Genomic DNA, 19,858 nt, shown 5'->3' with positions numbered 1-19,858 from the left:
GCTGTTAGACGCTGTAACGCTAATCACCCTCTCTGTTTACACGTGTTTGGTTTTTCAGTATTTCAGTTGGCCTCTCATCCTGCTCCACAAATTAGGCATTTCTCTTTGTTGGTTGTACAGTCAATGTTTGTTCAGATTTAGATTTACCCACATATTTACTATTAATTTTATCTTCTTGAATCTCAGATATTCCATCTGGAATTATTTTCTTCTTCCCGAATACATCCTATAAGTTTCTTTAAGTGAAGGTCTCTTGGCGGTAACTTCTCTAAGGTTTTGTTTGTTTAAAAAATGATATTTTCGCCAGGCGCGGTGGCTCACGCTTGTAATCCCAGCACTTTGGAAGGCCGAAGTGGGCGGATCACAAGGTCAGGAGATCGAGACCATCCTGGCTAACACGGTGAAACCCTGTCTCTACTAAAAATACAAAAAATTAGCCAGGTGTGGTGGCGGCGCCTGTAGTCCCAGCTACTTGGGAGGCTGGGGCAGGAGAATGGCGGGAACCCGGGAGGCGGAGCTTGCAGTGAGCCGAGATCGCGCCACTGCACTCCAGCCTGGGCGACAGTGCAAGACTCCGTCTCAAAAACAAACAAAAAAAATATTTTCCAGATGACTGTCTTTCTTTCACGTTCATGCTTGAAAAAATAGTTTTACTGAGCCTGGAATTCTGGGCTGATTATTATTTTTTTCTAAACACATTGAAATTATTATTTTACTTTCACCTGGCCTCTGTGTTGCTATTGAGAAGTCAGCTGTCAGTCTCATCACTATTCTTTTATTGGGAAACTTTCTTTTTTCCTTTTTCTTTTCCTACCTTTCTTCTTCTGTCCATCCTTTCTTCTTTTCTTCTTCCTCTCTTTCTGGTTGCTTTTAATAATATTTCTCTACGATGTGTCTAGGTTTAGAGTTATTTTTATTTATCTAGTTTAGAATTATTTACTGGGCTTCCTGAGACTAAGGGTTGTTATCTTTCAATAAGTCTAGAAAATTGTTAGTAACTGGCCAGGCGAGATGGTGCATGCCTATAATCCTAGCACTTTGGGAGGCCGAGGTGGGAGGATTGCTTGAGCCCAGGTGTTCGAGACCAGCTTGGGCAGCATAGTGAGACCTTGTCTCAAAAAATTAAAAAAAGAAAATGTTTAGCAATTATATGCTTGAGTTTAGGTTTTCCCGTATTATCTCTATTTGCTTCTCCAAGAGCTCCTATAAGACATTTGTTAGAACTTCTCATACTGTTTTCATACAATAATATTTCCTCCACATTTTTCATCTCTTTTTTCCTCTCTAGATTATTTGTTTGTTTGTTTATTTATTTATTTATTTAAATAGAGACAGAGTCTCACCATGTTGCCCAGGCTGGTCTTGAACTCCTGGGCTCAAACAATCTTCCCTTCTCTGCCTCTTACAGTGCTGGGATTATAGGCATGGGCCACCACACCCAGCCTGGATGATTTGATTGCATCTTCCAGTTAGCTAATTTACTCTTCAGGTGTTTTTGTTTAATCCGCATATTGGGTTTTACAATTCCACTATTATGTCTTTTTATTTTCGGGAGTTCTTTTTGGTTCCTTTCTAAATTTGCTTGATTGTTCTCTCTAGGTATTTATTCTGTCTTCAAGTTTTTCTTTTATTTCACTAAATATATTAAATATAGCTGTTTTGTATTCTTTGCCTGATAATTCCCATATCTGATTCTGATTTTTTTTTTTTTTTTTTTGAGACGGAGTCTCGCTGTGTCGCCCAGGCTGGAGTGCAGTGGCCGGATCTCAGCTCACTGCAAGCTCTGCCTCCCGGGTTTTTACGCCATTCTCCTGCCTCAGCCTCCCGAGTAGCCGGGACTACAGGCGCCCGCCACCTCGCCCGGCTAGTTTTTTGTATTTTTTAGTAGAGACGGGGTTTCACCGTGTTAGCCAGGATGGTCTCGAACTCCTGACCTCGTGATCCGCCCGTCTCGGCCTCCCAAAGTGCTGGGATTACAGGCTTGAGCCACCGCGCCCGGCCTGATTCTGATTTTTAATTCCACCTTCTGTTATTTCTTCTTGCTCTCACTCATATTTTCTTTTTATTCCCTTATTTATATTATAACTTTTGACTTCAAACTGCTCATTTTTAAAAACTTTGTTTGTGGCTATCTTAGTCTGTTTGTGCTGCTATAACAGAATACCACAGACTGGGTAGTTTATAAACAATAGAAGTTTATTTGGCTCATGGCTCTGGAGGTGGAAAGTCCAAGATCGAGGGACAGCATTTGATGAGGGCTTTCTGGCTGCGTCAAACATGGCTGAAGGCATCACAGTAGCAAGAGAAAGGGAGAGAGACAACTCCGAGCTTCAAGCCTTTTTATAAATGTCTTCAATCAGTTCATGAGGATGGCCCCCTTATGGCCTCAACAGCTCCCTGTAGGCCCCACCTCCCAACACTGTTGCACTGGGGATTAAGTTTCCAACACATGCTTTCTGGCGGATACATTCAAATCACAGCAGTGGATACTCTTTGAGGCCTGGAGTTTATTTCTGCATCAAACTTAGACACATCTTAAACTCAGATTTCCTTTTAAGATTTTTTAGGATCACACATGGCATGGGAATTTGAACTGCAACCTCTCGTGAATTCTACTTGTGGTTATAAATTCTCAGAGGAGAATATTTTCCCCTCCACCCAGAAGCAAAGTTGAATCAGGGAAGTTTCCTTCTATTCCGTTCTGCCTGGCAGGGTTATTTCTCATTCACATTTACTTTGAAGGCAGAACTCTCTGGAGTTCTGGTGTGTGTGCTTATGAAACTCCCCACCTTGACGAGGCTCTGGGCTTTATCTCCTTCCTCCTTTTTCCTCTTCAGTGTCAAAGTGATGATAAAGGTGTCGTGTGTGTGTCAGAAACTCTCAGCACGCATGGTGGCTTTGGTGCGTGCTTACTCTCAGGATTCACGCTCTCACTGGCTGGAGTCTTTTATGCCAGCTCAGCAGTGTATTTATACTTTTAGTTTTTTCTTAATTGGGTTAAAAAATTTTTTTTTGAGACAGCTTTTCAGGGCCTCTAATCTGCCATAATAATCCCAGCAGAACTGGGAGTTGAAAACCTGTTTTATGTTCATTATTTTCTACATATATTTGGTAGCATCAAGTGAAAGATAATGATGAATTGTTCTTCAGCCTTCTGAAATTCTGAAGAAGGTATTTGGTCTTAAATTGAAGCAAAAGACTAATTCACTCAACTATAAGAAAATCTTTCTTGCCTTGAAATCTAGAGTTGGCTAACTAAAGAAGCTTTCAGAACTTTATATATGGCATTTTTGGGAAATAGCATAGATTTACTTTATTACATTTCACCAACTTAATACTACTACTACTACTATTAACGCAGTATCTCATGTAATCTTTTAACAGTGATTGGTAAGCATGTACTCTGGGAATCAATCAGAATTTCTGATACCAAAGTTCCTGCACTTACTCATGTTGTTATATTCCTTTCAACCAAGATTTGAGGCAGCTTCCAAACATGTATTCAGTATAAAAGAATAAAATTAATCACTGAGAGACTTGAGGCAATGGATAGGAAAACAATAAAGCTTTGAATAAGAGTAACACTTTGAATAAGTGGCTCATACCTGTAGTCCCAGCACTTTAGGAGGCCGAGGTGGGTGGATCATCTGGGGTCAGGAGTTTGAGACCAGCCTGACCAACATAGTGAAACCCTGTCTCTACTAAAAATACAAAAATTAGCTGGGCATGGTGGCGCGTGTCTGTAATCCCAGGTAGTCAGGAGGCTGATGCAGGAGAATTGCTTGAACCTGGAAGGCGGAGGTTGCCGTGAGCAGAGATTGTGCCACTGCACTCCAGCCTGGGAGACAGAGCGAGACTTTCTCTCTCTCTCTCTCTCAAAAAAAAAAAAAAAAGAGTAACACACAGGAATACATAATGCTTTTTTTCTCAATAGCTGTGACCTGTATTTAGTTTTAAACTTCTTTTTTTTTTTTTTTTTTGTGAGACAGGGCATTGCTCTGTTTCCCAGGCTAGAGTGTAATGGCACAATCACAGCCCACTGCAGCCTTGATCTGCCAGGCTCAAGTGATCCTCCCACCTCAGCCTCCCAAGTAGCTGGGACCACAGGTGTGTGCCACCATGCCCACAGGGTCTCACCATGTTGCCCATTCTAGTCTTGAACTCGTGGGTTCAAGGGATCCTCCCATCTTGGCCTCCCGAAGTGCTGAGATTAGAGGCATGAGCCACCACGCCTGGCTGGTTTTAAGCTTTTTAACATACACTAAGAGTAGGGTAGGCAAAGAACAACTAAGTTGTTTTGTGTGTTGCCCTGTTAAATGAGACAAACGCCTGTGACTTTGTGAGCCTTTTTGCAACACTGTTGAAATTGCATCAAGGCCTTGATGACAAAGATTGGCAGTAGTAAAGTAGCCTGGGGGAATGTTGTTTATGTTTTTATTATAAAGACCGAAACTCTTCTAAGCTATTGACAGCTATGTTACTGGGAAGGTGGTGTAGGGCTGGACCTGCCTGGTGAAGGACTGGCCCTGGTAGGATCTGGATGGGGTGGGAGCTTCATTGAGCATCAGATTTCAATCCACTACCAAGTTTCTGATCACTCCAGTTGTTCCCATTTTGCCAAAACAGTCGCCCTCTATGCCTCCGATGGTCTTGTGCCTGTTCATGTTGGGAGGGCCTGAGATGCATCTGGGCCCTTAGGGATACTTTAATCACAGTGTAGACAGCCTGTATCATCTCAGTCTCAGCTGATTAGGGACCAAATGCTTAGGGCCAGATTATAAGTAAACCAGGTGGTGGTGTGAAACTTGGAAAAGCCATTTACTGTGTATATTTGGGTCCTGTCAGCAATTCCCGGACATGGGTAGGGGTGTGTGTGTGTGTGTGTGTGTGTGTGTGCTCTTGCTGTGGTATACAGGCACAATGAAAGTGTATAAAAACAAATGTAAAGTTCATGCTTAGATTTCTTAACTCTGGAGGTTAGTCATCTTTGACAAAGCAAACTGGGATGACTTTTTGTGTGAGCTTCCCACTTAAGAACTAATAAATAAAAAGATCAGTTTCCATAAATAAACTGGCTCACAAGTGTGCAGTAGTTTTAAACTTTCTTTTTCTTTGCTTCAAGGATTTTGACTCTTTCTTCTCTGCAAAAGAAGAGAATATTATTTATTCCTTCCTTGGTTTGGCTCCTCCTCCAGACTCAAAGGTAAGTTTGAACAAACTCTATTGGGTTCAAAACAGGTAATACTAAATGAAGGTAGAAATCTGCATCCAAGACTGTTTAATAAATGATGATTTTTAAATTAACATAATTTTAATACACTTCTTATTCTGATGAAGTCCTATGCATAGAGAGAATGCAGTTTTTACTAAAAAAAGTTCCAAAATTATGCTTTTCATATTTATGCTATGTTTTCACCTTGTTATGGTAAATTTTATAATACCTAAGTTAGGCAATATCATTACTTTGAATAAACTTAAGTGCATTCATTAAATATGTAAACATTTGAGCTCCCAGGTTGTGTTTATACAATTATGTTTATACAATTTTGTTTTGAATTGATTTCTCATATAGCTTTATATGAGTTAATTTCATAATGATATATGCCCTTATATTATTTCTATTTAAATGAACCAAACTGCATTTTGATCTCATAAAAATGGAACAGGTCTTCTTTTGAGAAATGTCTGTTCATATCCTTTGCCCACTTTTTGATGGGGTTGTTTGTTTTTTTCTTGTAAATTTGTTTGAGTTCTTTGTAGGTTCTGGATATTAGCCCTTTGTCAGATGAGTAGATTGCAAAAATTTTCTCCCATTCTGTAGGTTGCCTGTTCACTCTGATGGTAGTTTCTTTTGCTGTGCAGAAGCTCTTTAGTTTAATTAGATCCCATTTGTCAATTTTGGCTTTTGCTGCCGTTGCTTTTGGTGTTTTAGACATGAAGTCTTTGCCCATGCCTATGTCCTGAATGGTACTACCTAGGTTTTCCTCTAGGATTTTTATGGTATTAGGTCTAACATTTAAGTCTCTAATCCATCTTGAATTAATTTTCGTATAAGGAGTAAGGAAAGGATCCAGTTTCAGCTTTCTACTTATGGCTAGCCAATTTTCCCAGCACCATTTATTAAATAGGGAATCCTTTCCCCATTTCTTGTTTCTCTCAGGTTTGTCAAAGATCAGACGGCTGTAGATGTGTGGTATTATTTCTGAGGACTCTGTTCTGTTCCATTGGTCTATATCTCTGTTTTGGTACCAGTACCATGCTGTTTTGGTTACTGTAGCCTTGTAGTATAGTTTGAAGTCAGGTAGCGTGATGCCTCCAGCTTTGTTCTTTCATACAGCCAACAGACACATGAAAAAATGCTCATCATCACTGGCCATCAGAGAAATGCAAATCAAAACCACAATGAGATACCATCTCACACCAGTTAGAATGGCGATCATTAAAAAGTCAGGAAACAACAGGTGCTGGAGAGGATGTGGAGAAATAGGAACACTTTTACACTGTTGGTGGGATTGTAAACTAGTTCAACCATTATGGAAAACAGTATGGCGATTCCTCAAGGATGTAGAACTAGATGTACCATATGACCCAGCCATCCCATTACTGGGTATATACCCAAAGGATTTTAAATTATGCTGCTATAAAGACACATGCACACATATGTTTATTGCAGCACTATTAACAATAGCAAAGACTTGGAATCAACCCAAATGTCCATCAGTGACAGATTGCATTAAGAAAATGTGGCACATATACACCATGGAATACTATGCAGCCATAAAAAAGGATGAGTTTGTGTCCTTTGTAGGGACATGGATGCAGCTGGAAACCATCATTCTTAGCAAACTATCACAAGAACAGAAAACCAAACACCGCATGTTCTCACTCATAGGTGGGAACTGAACAATGAGATCACTCGGACTCAGGAAGGGGAACATCACACACTGGGGCCTATCATGGGGAGGGGGGAGGGGGGAGGGATTGCTTTGGGAGTTATACCTGATGTAAATGATGAGTTGATGGGTGCAGCACACCAACATGGCACAAGTATACATATGTAACAAACCTGCACGTTATGCACATGTACCCTACAACTTAAAGTATAATAATAATAAATAAATTAATAAAAAAAAATAAAATAAAAAAAATAAGACCCAACTAAAAAAAAAAAAAAAAAAAAGGAACAGGTAAGATCTCGATTCAAGAACGAGGTAGGTTTTATCAGGTTTTTTTCTTCCAGTGATGTCTCATCTTTGATTATGTATAATTAAATAGAGAATTATGCTAATAAAGCAGGAACTGTGAATTTGACCTGCGTGCATGTTTAATTCATGCGACTTGCTAAGACTTGCTGATGGATTGAATGTGGATAGGGATGGATTCCATGATGACTTCTAACCAGTGGGTGTAAAAATCTGCTCTGAGAGAGGACCATATTGACAAGAGAAATTAAGTTTGAGACAGCTGAGTGAAGAAGTGAGGTAGGCAATTGTATGCTGATCTGTGTCTCTGCAAAATCTGGTTGGAGACACACACGTGGAATCTGTGAGTGTGTAGATGGAGCTGAAGTTGTGAAAAGTGGATGAAACAAAGTAATGAGAGAGTTGACAGGAAGACCAGAGTGGGGGCGGAGGTGGTGCTTCAAGTTTAAAGTTACCTGGAAGATGAGAAACCAGTTGAGGAGGCTAAGATGGAGAGTGGGGAAGGCAGGAGGAGACCAGGAGCTTGTGGTGTCACGGATACCCAGGAGGAGCTCCGCTCTTTACAGAAGAGGGTGATGTAAGTTGTGAAAATGTGGCTGAGAGATTGCGTCAGGTGAGGCCATAAAGGTGACCACTGGCTTTGACGACATGGAGGTCATTAGAGGCTATGACAGAAGTAGTTTCTGAGGAAAGGTGGAGGCAGAAGCATGTGGTCTAGACAGAGTGGTCTACGTAGGGCTGGTAGTGAGAACGAGGGACTATGCATAGACAATTATTTTGGGGGAATTTTCCCACAGAGTGAAAGAGAACATGGCAGACATCATTGTTTTAAACAGTGTCCTACTCCTCCCCACTACTGGAAATTGGGGCAGAGTTCCTTGAGTCCCTGCATGCTGCCGATTCCCTAGCTTCCTCTCTTCTCCCTATGTTCTGGAAAGTTCCCCCATCTCTCTTCTTTACCCAAGCTCAATCTCTCTTCTTAATCCAAGTTCTCTTTCAGTAGACATCTCCCATATTCCTACGGCTTCTCAATCCCCTTCTTCCAGACCCCAGACCTGTGGGTGGTAGGAGGGGAGAGTCTAGTTTTTACAAAGGCCCACTAGGGGGTTATCTAAACAAAAGGGAATTTTCTATCCTTGGTCAATAATAATGTGGCAAAGCTTTGAAATGACTTTTTCTTTAACCTTTTGTAGGTCAAATTCTTGACAGAGTTACTGTCTTCACCAAGAGTCCCAATAAACAGAAGGGGGAGAGGGTAGTAGAAAAATGTATTTTCTGTCTGTTCACCACAAATTCCAGGAATCATGTTTTCCTTATTTCTTCCCTTTGTGATATCTTTTTATTCTTTTTTTTATAGCTTTAGAGTATTTTTTTTCATGTGGCTATAGCCTTCATGATGATCATTTAAAACTTTTGTCTGATACTGTATCACACTGATGTATCATAATTGATTTTATTATTCCTGTGTTTAAAATTTTTACTTATTATTGTGTCATAAACATGTTTATGCTATTATGGTATCATAATGTCATCTAAATATTTTGTATAACATTCCATCAAGTTGATGTGCCATACATTTAAAAAAAATTTTATTCATTTATTTATTTTTTAGAGATAGTGTCTTGCTATGTTGCAAAGTTTCTCCCCTAGGAAAACACTAAAATGCCTTCGTTCTCTATATACTTGCCTCGTCTGAGCATTTAATGCCAATGGAACCATACACTACAGGGTCCTTTGTGACTGACTTCTTTCATTTGGCATCATGTTGTCAAGGCTTGTCTGTGTTGTACCAGGTGTCAGCACTTCTTTCTTTGTTAGGGCAGACTACTATCCATGGCATGAATGGATGGACCACATTTTATGAATCCGTTCATCAGTGGATGGTTACTTGGGTTGTTTCCACGTTTTGGCTATCATGAATAATGCTGTGATGACCATTTGTGTATCTTTTGTTTAATCGATTTCCAATACTTCTACAGTTGCTGCTTTGCATCAGAATCTCTCGACAATTTAAAAAAATTCAGATGCCTGAGTTTTACTCTAGACTTACTGACCCTAAATCACCAGGGGAGAGGCCCAGGGATCTACATTTGCAAAAAGTCCCTTATGCCTACTTCTATTTAACAACCACTACACTGGAGACAATACATAATATTCATGTATATGCTTCTCCAGAATGAATGTGATATCATATTTGCTTTAGTTAAGAAACTCAAATAGTGCAGGGAAATTGTAAGGCCACTTTATTCCTTTCCCCATTCCTGATTCTGCCCCGTATTCATGAATTTGGTATCTCTCTCTCTTTCGACAAGCAAGACATCTTTTTGTGGTGTATTTTCAATGCCTAATTGTTATATTTTATGAAATTTGCTTTTTTCAAATACACCATGGGCATTTTATTAATATTTTTAAACAACAATAGTAGTAGCAGAAGCAACAAGAACAAACTCTTAGGCCAGGCATTGTGGTTCATGCCTGTAATCCTAGTACTTAGGAAGGCAGAGGCAGGAGGATAGTTTGAGCCCAGGTGTTTGTGACCTGCCTGGGCAACATAGTGAGACCCTGTTCTCAAAAACAAACAAAAAGGAACAAACTCCTAGAGGGCTAGCAACTTAACAGATACTGTGAGGCTCCCAATGGAATTCCAGCCGTTAAAAAAAGTAACTCATATAATAGCATTTAATAGATGTCAAAGAAAATATATGGATAAGTGAATAAAGAGGCTGAAAAGTTCAAGTAGATTGCTCCAGGTCACAAGGCTCATCATCTGTAGAACTAGAATTTGATTTCAACATTTTCTGATTATTAACCCAATATCCTCTTCACTCCTTTGTGTTTAGGGCTACATTTATAGAAAATCTATCTACCCTTAAATCTGTTAAAATTAAAAAAACTCATTTGTCACATATGGAGGTAACTATCACCCCAATATTTTACTCTGAAATTAATAATTAAAAGAGAAGATCTAAACTTTTTTTTTCTGCCTTTTAAACAAGAATCTATAATTCATCCCTAGTTGTTGAGAGTAAACTTTTTTTTTGTAGGTCAAATATCAAATAAATGATAGAATTAGAAAAATAACCCATTTGCCAAAGCCAATGTAATAATTGATTACAGCATAGCTAATGAATGGATAATAAAACTGGGTAAAAGGCATTAGGTGAATTTATTTCTTGGGGGAATCAGATAAATTTCTTGTACTAAAGTATTGGCCCCGCCAGACATTATTTGCTAAATTCAAGGGGGAAACTGATCTTTATAATAAAGAGATCTATTGGTCACAACCGTAACAAAGTAGCCAAACCACTGTCACTACTAATGGGACTCACTGATGTCATATGCTGCCTGTTGCAAACATGAAGTCCATAGTCTTACCAGTCAAGTGTTCTTGCTAAAGCCTTTCACCTGCATCCCAACCAGTCTCCAGCTCCAAGTTCTAGTTTATAAAAAACACAGAGGAAGAGGAACAAGTTAAATAATATCACAAAGAAAGAATCAGACAAAACAAAAATTTGGAACAGTCTTCAAGATAACTGACCCAGACTCCTAAAACATTCAGTGTCATGAAAGATAAATAAATAAAAAGAAGTGGAATTGTTCTAGACTAAAATAGACTGAAGAAATATGAGAATCAGATGCAATTAATACTTTTTAAGAGATTCAAGTCTAAAGAAAGTAATTGTAAAATATTTACTGCAGGCAACTTGGGAAATTTGGAAAGAAATTGGATACTACATGACATCAGGGAGTTCTTGTTAGTTTCCTTAGATGTGATAAAAATACTGGAGTCATGTAAGACAATGGCCCTTGCTTTTAGAAGACAATACTAGAATATTTAAGGGTGCAGTTTCACAAGACACATGAAAAATGTTAGCAAGTGTTCAATCTGTGTAGTTCATCTTTAAAAACTTTTCTGTGTCTTTAAAATTTTCATAAGGAAGAGCTGGAGCAATTTTTTTGTTTTTTTTTGAGACAGAGTCTCGCTCTGTTGCCCAGGCTGGAATGCAGTGGCACAATCTTGGCTCACTGCAACCTCTGCCTCCCGGGTTCAAGCAATTCTCGTTCCTCAGCCTCCGGAGTAGCTGGGGTTACAGGTGCCCACCACCACACCGGGCTAATTTTTGTATTTTTAGTAGAGACAAGGTTTCACCATGTTGGCCAGGCTGGTCTTGAACTCCTGACCTTAGGTGATCTTCCCACCTTGGCCTCCCAAAGTGCTGGGATTACAGGCATGAGCCATTGCGCCCGGCCTGGAGCAATATTTGGAGCTAAGCATATGGCAATGTTGTATTGCCTGTGCTCTTATTAGTTGAAAGCTCTTATTAGTCAAAATGTCCTAGTCAAAACTTGAGGAGGATTGCTCTAAATGGAGAAGAACACAACTCAAATAAAACTTGTTTCAAGGCAGAAGGACATACAAATGGCAAATGGCCTTGTCCAAAGTTACTCTGTCTAAAGCTACTTTAAGTTTTACAGGGGAAAAAAAACAGACTTTAGAAAATTATGTGGAAAAGTTAGAGCAGATGAACTTATTTGCCAGTGTGCAAAGTGTCCGGGATCAATCTCATATTTTCAGCAACAAAAATAAAATAAAATAAACATTTGGAAGTCGATCAACATAGATATTGCCATTTTTCTCTCTCTGAGATAATGACTTGCCATTCATGTCTAGGGGCAGCCCACTTCCTAGACCTCTTCTCTTACATTTCTCCTGAGAAGTCTCAGAGTTCACCTCTCTTCTCATTGAGGCTTTTGTAGTCCTGGTATTTCTTTCCATCCATAATCTCTCTCATTCAGCATGAAATGAAGAGGAACCCCAGTGGAAAAGAGCATATGATTCAGTTAGAAAACCTTATATGCTTTTTACCTGCTGACCCTGAATTTTTAATGTTTTCCCAGCTATAAAATGAAGAGAGAAATATGACCACCTACCTCTTAGGGGTATTTATTTTATAATTTATTCTTTCAAGAGAATTTATTTGAGCACATACTGGGCCAGACACTGGGCTGGTTGATTGAAGGGACTTTATGGTCTAGAGGAATAGTTAGATGTAAGCATTCTATAAGTAGATATAATAACAGTCTATGTGAATATGGAGATGGTCCACCAATCTCAGGCCTTAGATTAAGTCTCTGAAAAGAGTTGATATCTCACTTGGTATTGGAAGATTTAGTAGGAGCTCAGTAAGTGGAAAAAGATAGTCAAGACACTATGGGAAAATGGATGTATATACTAAGGCAGTGAAATTTATGAGAGTATGTTTCGTTCAGTGAAGTCATACTTTGGATAGATTCAGAGGTTTCAATAGAACCCAGGGTATGGAAGTGGGTAAAGATAAGAGCTGAGGCAAGAAAAGTTAGTAGGAATGATATTGTAAAGGGCCTTCTGTGTCTGGACTTTTTTCTTGGCAATGAGAATGATGGGAAAAGGTCAATGTGGAGTGATTTACATTTCACAAAGCCTCTGACTCAGACAGCAACATATAGATTACTAGAGATAAGATGCAGAACCTGGGACCATATCTTTCATATTTACATCATCAGAGCCCATAACTCATAGTAGGTGTTCACCTCTGAAATTCGAGGCGATAATTAACTGGGGTACCAAAGTCAATGAAACACTCCAGAGATATTCAGCACTATTCTTCAAATTGAATGTAAATGGGACAGGTTTGTTTGTTGTAACTTGCTTTTTATTTATTTTTTTTTAAAAAAACATATTTTGAGGTATATTTATCCTAATACATATAAATCTATTTCAGCCTCTGCTGTGTTTTATCTTATCTCATTTTTATTTTAATATCTAATCTCAGTTTTTAGATCCTACCCTGATTTGTGCTCAGGTACTGTCATGTTATATAAAACTCTCATGTGGAAGAAAGGGATGGCCGTGGGATTATGAAACCTGGCCTAGAGATACCTAAGAGGCTGTCCAGTCCAGATGCTTCTCTTCTGAGAGGAGCAACATGAAGCCCAAGGAGCTTAAGTGACTTGTAGAAAGACACCCCACTAATTAGCAGCACAGTTTGTGCTAGAGCCTTTGGTGCTGTCCGTATTGCTTGGGTTTATAGCTGTTTATACTGTGCATAGGGACAGAGTACTTCCACTATCATTTGAAAAGACAGACATCTGATTTATGGAAACATTACTTATCACAGTGTCATGTTGTAGTAAACAAGATTGTGGAAAGGTGTCAGCAAGGAAAATTAATCTCACTCAAGCTAAAAATAGGTACTCTTAACAGTTATGTAGAAAATGCATGCTCATAAAACATATCATCATATGCAGCATCATTGCTTTTAGAATATTTTTCTTGTCTTAGGCAGGCTGTTCGAGTTCAAGGACTAGGCCAGTTTTCCCAAGAGGGCTTTGTAAGTAAGCATTGGTTCCATAAAGTCAACCTTAGTTCTTTAAAAGCATGTGGTCGTATCTGATTAAATGAACATCATTCTTAATAGGACATGGCAGGCAGGACCTAGGTTACATAACCAATGTTTTCAATTATGCCCTGGCAAGAAGGAAGACAGATTCTTATTGAAGTTATGCAAATAACTATATTGCCAAAAACTATGTATGTATTCTGATTCAATAAGAATTTTTGAACTCCGGAGGGGTCAGGCAGGCAGAATAAGAGGTCATTTACAAGTGATTCATTTCAGTTTACAAAAGCAGAATCTACAACATTATTATCATGTATGAAAAACTTAAGAGAAAGCAAAAAGGGCTTCCTCATATATAAGGAAAATAAGACATTAAAATAATATCAACAGTATTCTAGACAAAAACTACTATCATCCCTCACCAATTCATTTAATCCTATGTAACTAATTCCTATTCCACTGGATCTTGTGGATCTTGGGTTAGTCATCTAATGAACCCATCTGCTTCTCAACACAAGTTCTGGAAAATTTGACTAAGTCTTTGGATATGGTCTCAAAGTTCTTTACACAATGCCATCAGAAACGTGAACCCAAATATATTTAACATATAACCCTTTACTGCGGGGCTCCGAGCAGTCATTCTTCATGAAAGATGAAGCATTTTTGCTTGTAGCTCATTACAAATAACTTCAGGGAAGTATCAAAGCAAAACATGCTAACAAAAATATCTGTAGATGACAAAAAACTTAAAATGGGTGTCATTTGTTCGTTGCTTATAATTTTCAAAAGTGAAAGACTAGAAAGTCATAACAAGAATACTATATTTGATGAGAAAATTTGTTGTTTTCTGTGACATGCAAAACAAAACTATAAATTCAACCCCCCAAATTACTTACAAACATAATCATTAGGCCTATTTCAAAGAATACAAAAAACATTATATCTAATTTACAACAATAAATGGGCATAGCAAAAATCTTGATGTAATTTTTCAGAGACATAATATACTCTGAATATACCAAGCATGTGATAAGAATATCAAGAAACGAGATGTAGTAGGTCTGGAGTAGGTCCTAACATCTATTTATTAATAAAACTTTATGAGTAGGTGACGGGAATTCCCAATTGAGAAACACTGTTGTAAAACATGCTTGATTCAGATTAAAGAAGGATCAAGTTAACATTTAAAACAACTGAAGTTATGGTTCATAACTTAAGCCCCTGTTGTCTGATACCAGGCAAAACAACAGTATAATCAATGTCTTTTTATTTTTATTTTTTATTTTTGAGATGGAGTCTTGCTCTCTTGCCCAGGCTGGAGTGCAGTGGCACAATCTTGGCTCACTGCAACTTCTGCCTCCCAGGTTCAAGCACTTTCCTGCCTCAGCCTCCAAAGTAGCTGGGATTACAGGTGTGCACCACCACGCCCAGCCAATTTTTGTATTTTTTTAGTAGAGATGGGGTTTCAGCATGTTGGCCAGGCTGGTCTTGAACTCCTGACCTCGGAGAATCTGCCTGCCTTGGCTTCCCAAAGTGCTAGGATTATAGATGTGAACCACCACGTCCAGCAATCAATGTCTTTTAGTATATTAATTTATTCAGGGGAATATTATTACACCAATGAAAGATATCCAGTTATATAGGCAGTTAGATTTCCCCTTAATTGACAGAGATATACACAGCCATAACAATATGTTTTTGTTTCTGTTTTTTGAGGCAGGGTCTTGCTCTGTCTCCCAGGCTGGAGTGCAGTGGCCTGATCATGGCTCACTGCAGCCTTGACCTCTTGGACCCAAGCGATCCTCCCACCACAACTTCACTGGTAACTGGGACCGCAGATATGCACCACCATGCCTGGCTAATTTTTGTATTTTTTGTAAAGACAGAGTTTCACCATGTTGCCCACACTGGACTTGAACTCCTGGGCTCAAGCAATCCTCCCACCCCAACCTCCCAAAGTGCTGGGATTACAGGTGTGAGCCATCATGCCTGGCTGTCATAGCAGTGTTAAAGTGTTACCTTTACAGATTGCTGTTGGCATGTAACTCCTCAGTGCCAAAGCTTATACATCCCAGCGAGGGCTGTCCTCATGAGAACCACATTAGGAAGTTCTAACATTCCAACAGCCAGACCAACATGGCTCAAAAGAGGTTTCAAATCCCTCTATTGGAGTCATGGTAACATCTTCTATTGGAAGATGGATTTTCTTGTAGAACACATTTCAGTCTAATGAATAAGGCAGGGATAATATATCTGGATCATGTAACTTTTGGCCAAAAGTGACTTGTGATGAAAAGTTTTGAGACTCATTTTCCGGTATCACTAGTGAGTTCCTATTGAAAGCAATTTTGAGTAATGGCAAAATATTTAAGTAAGTGTGGCATTTCCCAGTGACCTGAAGGAGGAAGGCCAAACTGGACAGATGACAGACGACTTCACTTGAAGGAGCACAAAAGGAAGAAGCGGAAGGAGATTTGGGGGAACATTTGTTGAGAAGCATAAAAGATATGAATTTGGAGCACAAAATTCATTCAAAAGATGTTCTGGAATTTTCTAATTTGAAACTACAAGATGGATCCTTACTGCAGGAAAGGGTATCATACCTCACCAATTCATTTAGTCCTATATAATTAATCCTCGTTCCGCTGGATCTTGGGCTAGTAGTCTCATGAACCCATCTGCTTCTCAACTAAAGTTCTGGAAATTTTGACTAAGCCCACTGGTATGGCCTCAGTTCTTTAAGCAATACCATCAGAACCTGTACCCCAAAGTTTCTAGCATATAATCCTTTACAACAGGCCTCTGAGCAGTCATTCTTCATGGAAGGTGACACATTCTGGCCTGTAGCTGAGCAGAGCTGAGTAGTCTGATATGTAACTTCATAGAGAACCAGACCGCAGAGTTCAAGAATGCCTTCCAGCTGTTTGACTGAACGGGTGATGGCAAGGTCCTTACAGCCAGTGTGGGGACATGACAAGGGTCTTGGGCCAGAGCCCCACCCATGCCGAGGTGTTCCAGTTCCTGGGGGAACCTCAGGAGTGATGAGATGAACGTGAAGGTGCTAGACTTTGGGCACTTCCTGCTCATGCTTCAGACTGTGGCCAGGAACAAGGACTAGGGTGTCTAGTCTTAAGATTATGTGGAAGGCCTTTGGGTGTTTGACAAGGAAAGGAATGGCACCATCAGGGGCGCTAAAATCTGGCAAGTCCTTGTCACACTGGGTGGGAAGATGACAGAGGAAGAAGTAGAGATGCTGGCGGCTGGGCATGAAGACAGCAATGGTTGTCAACTCTGAAGAGCTCGTCTGTGTGATGCTGAGTGGCTGGGCACATTCCCAGCATCCCCTGAGCCCTGTCCTTTGCCCTGTGTGACACTGCATATCTAGCCCCGAAGGCTTTCTGGTCACAGCACCCTCCCCATCTTGTCTCTCTTGGATGATGGTTGCCATGAGCATTCACCAATAAACTTGTTCTCTGTTCCCCCCAACCCAAAACCCTCAAACAAACAAACAAAAACTACAAGATGAGCAACAGAGAGAGTGAACACTGTTCAGGCCTCCATTCAAGAAGACCAGAGGGAAGAAGGCATCAAACATAAAATAAAACACAAAGAAATAGAAATTGTGAGTGAAAGGCAGAAGTCTGCAAGTCAGATGCTGGAGACCCGATATGTGCACGAAAGGAGTTCCAGAAACAAAGAAAGACCAGATAGAAGAGAGCTAATCATTCAGGAGATGCCACAGTGTCTTCCAGTTGGAGATGCTGCTGCAGAGCTTCCCCACCCCCTTATCTTATGACTGCAGGAAAACCAGAAAGCGTGCTGCCTGAGGATCAGAAACTATGGGAGAATCCCTGAAAGGTTAGAAAGCAAAAACGTTTGGTTTGAAGAAGGAAATCAAGGTCCAAATGCCTGTCAGAGATGGGAGTGGCTCTATGGGCCCTGCACAGCCCCAGTGGTGTGTTCCAGTTACAGGAAGGGCCTGGGCATGGGCTTGAAGCTTGAAAGGCAGAGCCCACTTCCATCCTGCCCTTAAACCTGGCAGTGGTCAACACAGCGGTCAACACAGCGGTCAACAGGGCAGGGCAGTGAGCACTGAGTTGGGTGGGGAGGCACAGGAGGTCCGAGGGAGCTGTTCTTACTCCAGAAGGACAGAGAGAGGTTTAGATATTGGCAGTCAGCCTCCACCTGGCTGCACATTAGAAGTCTCTGGGGAGCCGTTAAAGCTATTAGGTTGGTGCAAAAGTAATTGCAGTTTTTGCCATCAAAAATAGTATGGCAGGGATACATTTGAGATCAATTAAGACAGAAGCTTCAGGCAGGGAACTCCCAGGTGAACTTAATGTTTTATCAATGTCGAGAGCCACTTCTGTAAAGGAAAACATTGACTAATAGTGAAATCAAGAATTGTAAACTATCCTGGAAAAATCTAGGAGTTCTGGTATCACTAGTGAGTTCATCACTGTGGATGGGGCTATGTGAGAAAGGAGATATGTGAAAATATCCATTACAAGGATAGTGTTCATGGATGGGGGATATGGCGAAAAGAAGGGAAATAAGTCTAAGTGTTCCAAAGGGCGCGTCTCAGTTGCAGGTGAACCATCTTGATGGGAACCCATGTATTGTGTAATTGTGAATGTTAATAGAGAATTATGTTTAATGATGACTATCATGAATAGGAAACTAAACAGTAGTGAAATAGAGAAGCATTTCAGAACATTTATGTTAACGAGGCTGGGGGGCAGAGCTGAGGAAAACAGAATGAAGAGAAACTTTAGCCAGCAAGAGTAAGGAAAGGAAAAAAGCATAAGAGAGAAGACAGGCTGTCATGAATTAATATAGCAGAAGCAATTGAACTAACTATATCAGTTGTTCTAATAAATTTGAAAAGGCTAAAATTTCCTAGAAGAAAAGAGACTATCAGTTTGGATTTTTGCACAGCTGTTCTACAGTTGAAAATATCTCTGACTATGATTGTGCATTTTCTGTTCCTCCCTTTAATCCTATCAATTTATTCTTCTTGTATTTTAAAACTCTTATGTTATTAGGCACATTCGTATTTATGATTGTTATAGCTTCCTGATGGATTGACTCTTTTGTAATTATCAGCTGTCTTTTACAATTTCTGATAATACCCTTTGTCTTTATATCTGTATTATATGACAATAAAACTACTCTAGATTTCTTTTGCTTATGGTTTGCCTGGGATATTTTTTCCATCAATTTCCTTTCAACTTCCTATGTCTTTGCTTCTATAATGTCTTTTGGAAACAGGATCTGATTGGGTTTTGTGCATTTTTTTTTTTTTTTTTTTTTTGAGACAGTCTCACACTGTCTGGAGTGCGGTGCATGATCATAGCTCACTGCAGCTCGACTTCCCTCCCAGGCTCAAGTGATCCCCCTGCCTCAGCCATCTGAGTAGCTGGGACTACAGGCATACACTGCTATCCTCAGCTGATTTTTAAGTTTTTTATAGAGAGAGGGTCCCACTGGTTGCCCAGGCTGGTCTCAAACTCCTGGGCTCTAGTGATCCTCCCTCTTTGGCCTCCGAGAGTGCTGGAATTATAGGCATGAGCCACTGCACCCAGCTGGTCTTGAGCATTTTAATTCATCTTGATAATCTCTGTTATAAATTGGAGTATTTAGTTCATTAACAATTAATCATTCACATAATTGTGTTTATATTTACTATTTCATTGTTTTTTTCTATTGGTCTCCATATTTATTTTATTTTTTATTTTTATTTTTAGAGACGGAGCAATCTTTGCTCACTGCAACCTCCGTCTCCCGAGTTCAAGCGATTCTCCTATCTCAGCCTCCCAAATAGTTGGGACTACAGGCGGGTGCCACCACATGAGGCTGTTTTTGTATTTTTAGTAGAGACGAGGTTTCACCGTGTTGGCCAGACTGGTCTCGAACTCCTGACCTCAAGTGATCCACCCACCTCGTCCTCCCAAAATGTTGGGATTACAGGCATGAGCCACCACGTCCAGCCCCGTTTCAATTTTTATTATTTAAAATTACAATTTCCACTTTATTTTTCTCCAGAGAATAGTTTTTCTTCAGTCTTTAAGGCCTCAGCTCCTTACATGGGCTTTGGTCAGGGTCATGGGGCAGCACCCGCAGGTCTAAATAGGGGTGGAGGTGTTCGGTCCTTGCAAGCTTCACGAGACTGATTCCTCACTACTTTGTTTTAATATTATAAACTGCACAACTCACAAAGTAATGTAGTTTCATATCCAGCTTGGGAAGCACACAGGCGTTGAAGAAGCTTGCCTA

At 39.9% G+C, this 19,858-nt stretch overlaps 2 protein-coding genes and 1 pseudogene across 5 annotated transcripts in view; all 3 read left to right on the top strand.

The window, feature by feature from the left end:
• PCP4 (Purkinje cell protein 4) overlaps nt 1-19,858 on the top strand; it is a 485,020-nt gene that overhangs the window by 46,229 nt on the left and 418,933 nt on the right. The window contains exon 1 of one of the 4 annotated variants that reach the window (XM_050784607.1): nt 18,312-18,321. The exons of the other annotated variants lie outside the window; for them this stretch is intronic. The gene's annotated coding sequence lies outside the window, so the exon portion shown is untranslated. Of the gene's footprint in view, nt 1-18,311; nt 18,322-19,858 lie in introns of those variants that run through there. 4 annotated transcript variants of the gene reach the window in all.
• SH3BGR (SH3 domain binding glutamate rich protein) overlaps nt 1-19,858 on the top strand; it is a 58,780-nt gene that overhangs the window by 15,556 nt on the left and 23,366 nt on the right. Inside the window, exon 3 of the mRNA XM_050784588.1 lies at nt 5,123-5,203. Coding sequence (XP_050640545.1) covers nt 5,123-5,203 — 81 coding nt within the window. The remainder of the gene's footprint in view (nt 1-5,122; nt 5,204-19,858) is intronic.
• On the top strand, nt 7,851-18,321 carry LOC126949795 (myosin light polypeptide 6-like; annotated as a pseudogene).

Source organism: Macaca thibetana, chromosome 3 (genome assembly GCF_024542745.1).
Source record: "Macaca thibetana thibetana isolate TM-01 chromosome 3, ASM2454274v1, whole genome shotgun sequence".
NCBI lineage: Eukaryota > Metazoa > Chordata > Mammalia > Primates > Cercopithecidae > Macaca > Macaca thibetana.
The sequence above is the reverse complement of the archived record's forward strand: the minus strand, read 5'-3'. Positions and strand labels throughout refer to the sequence as shown.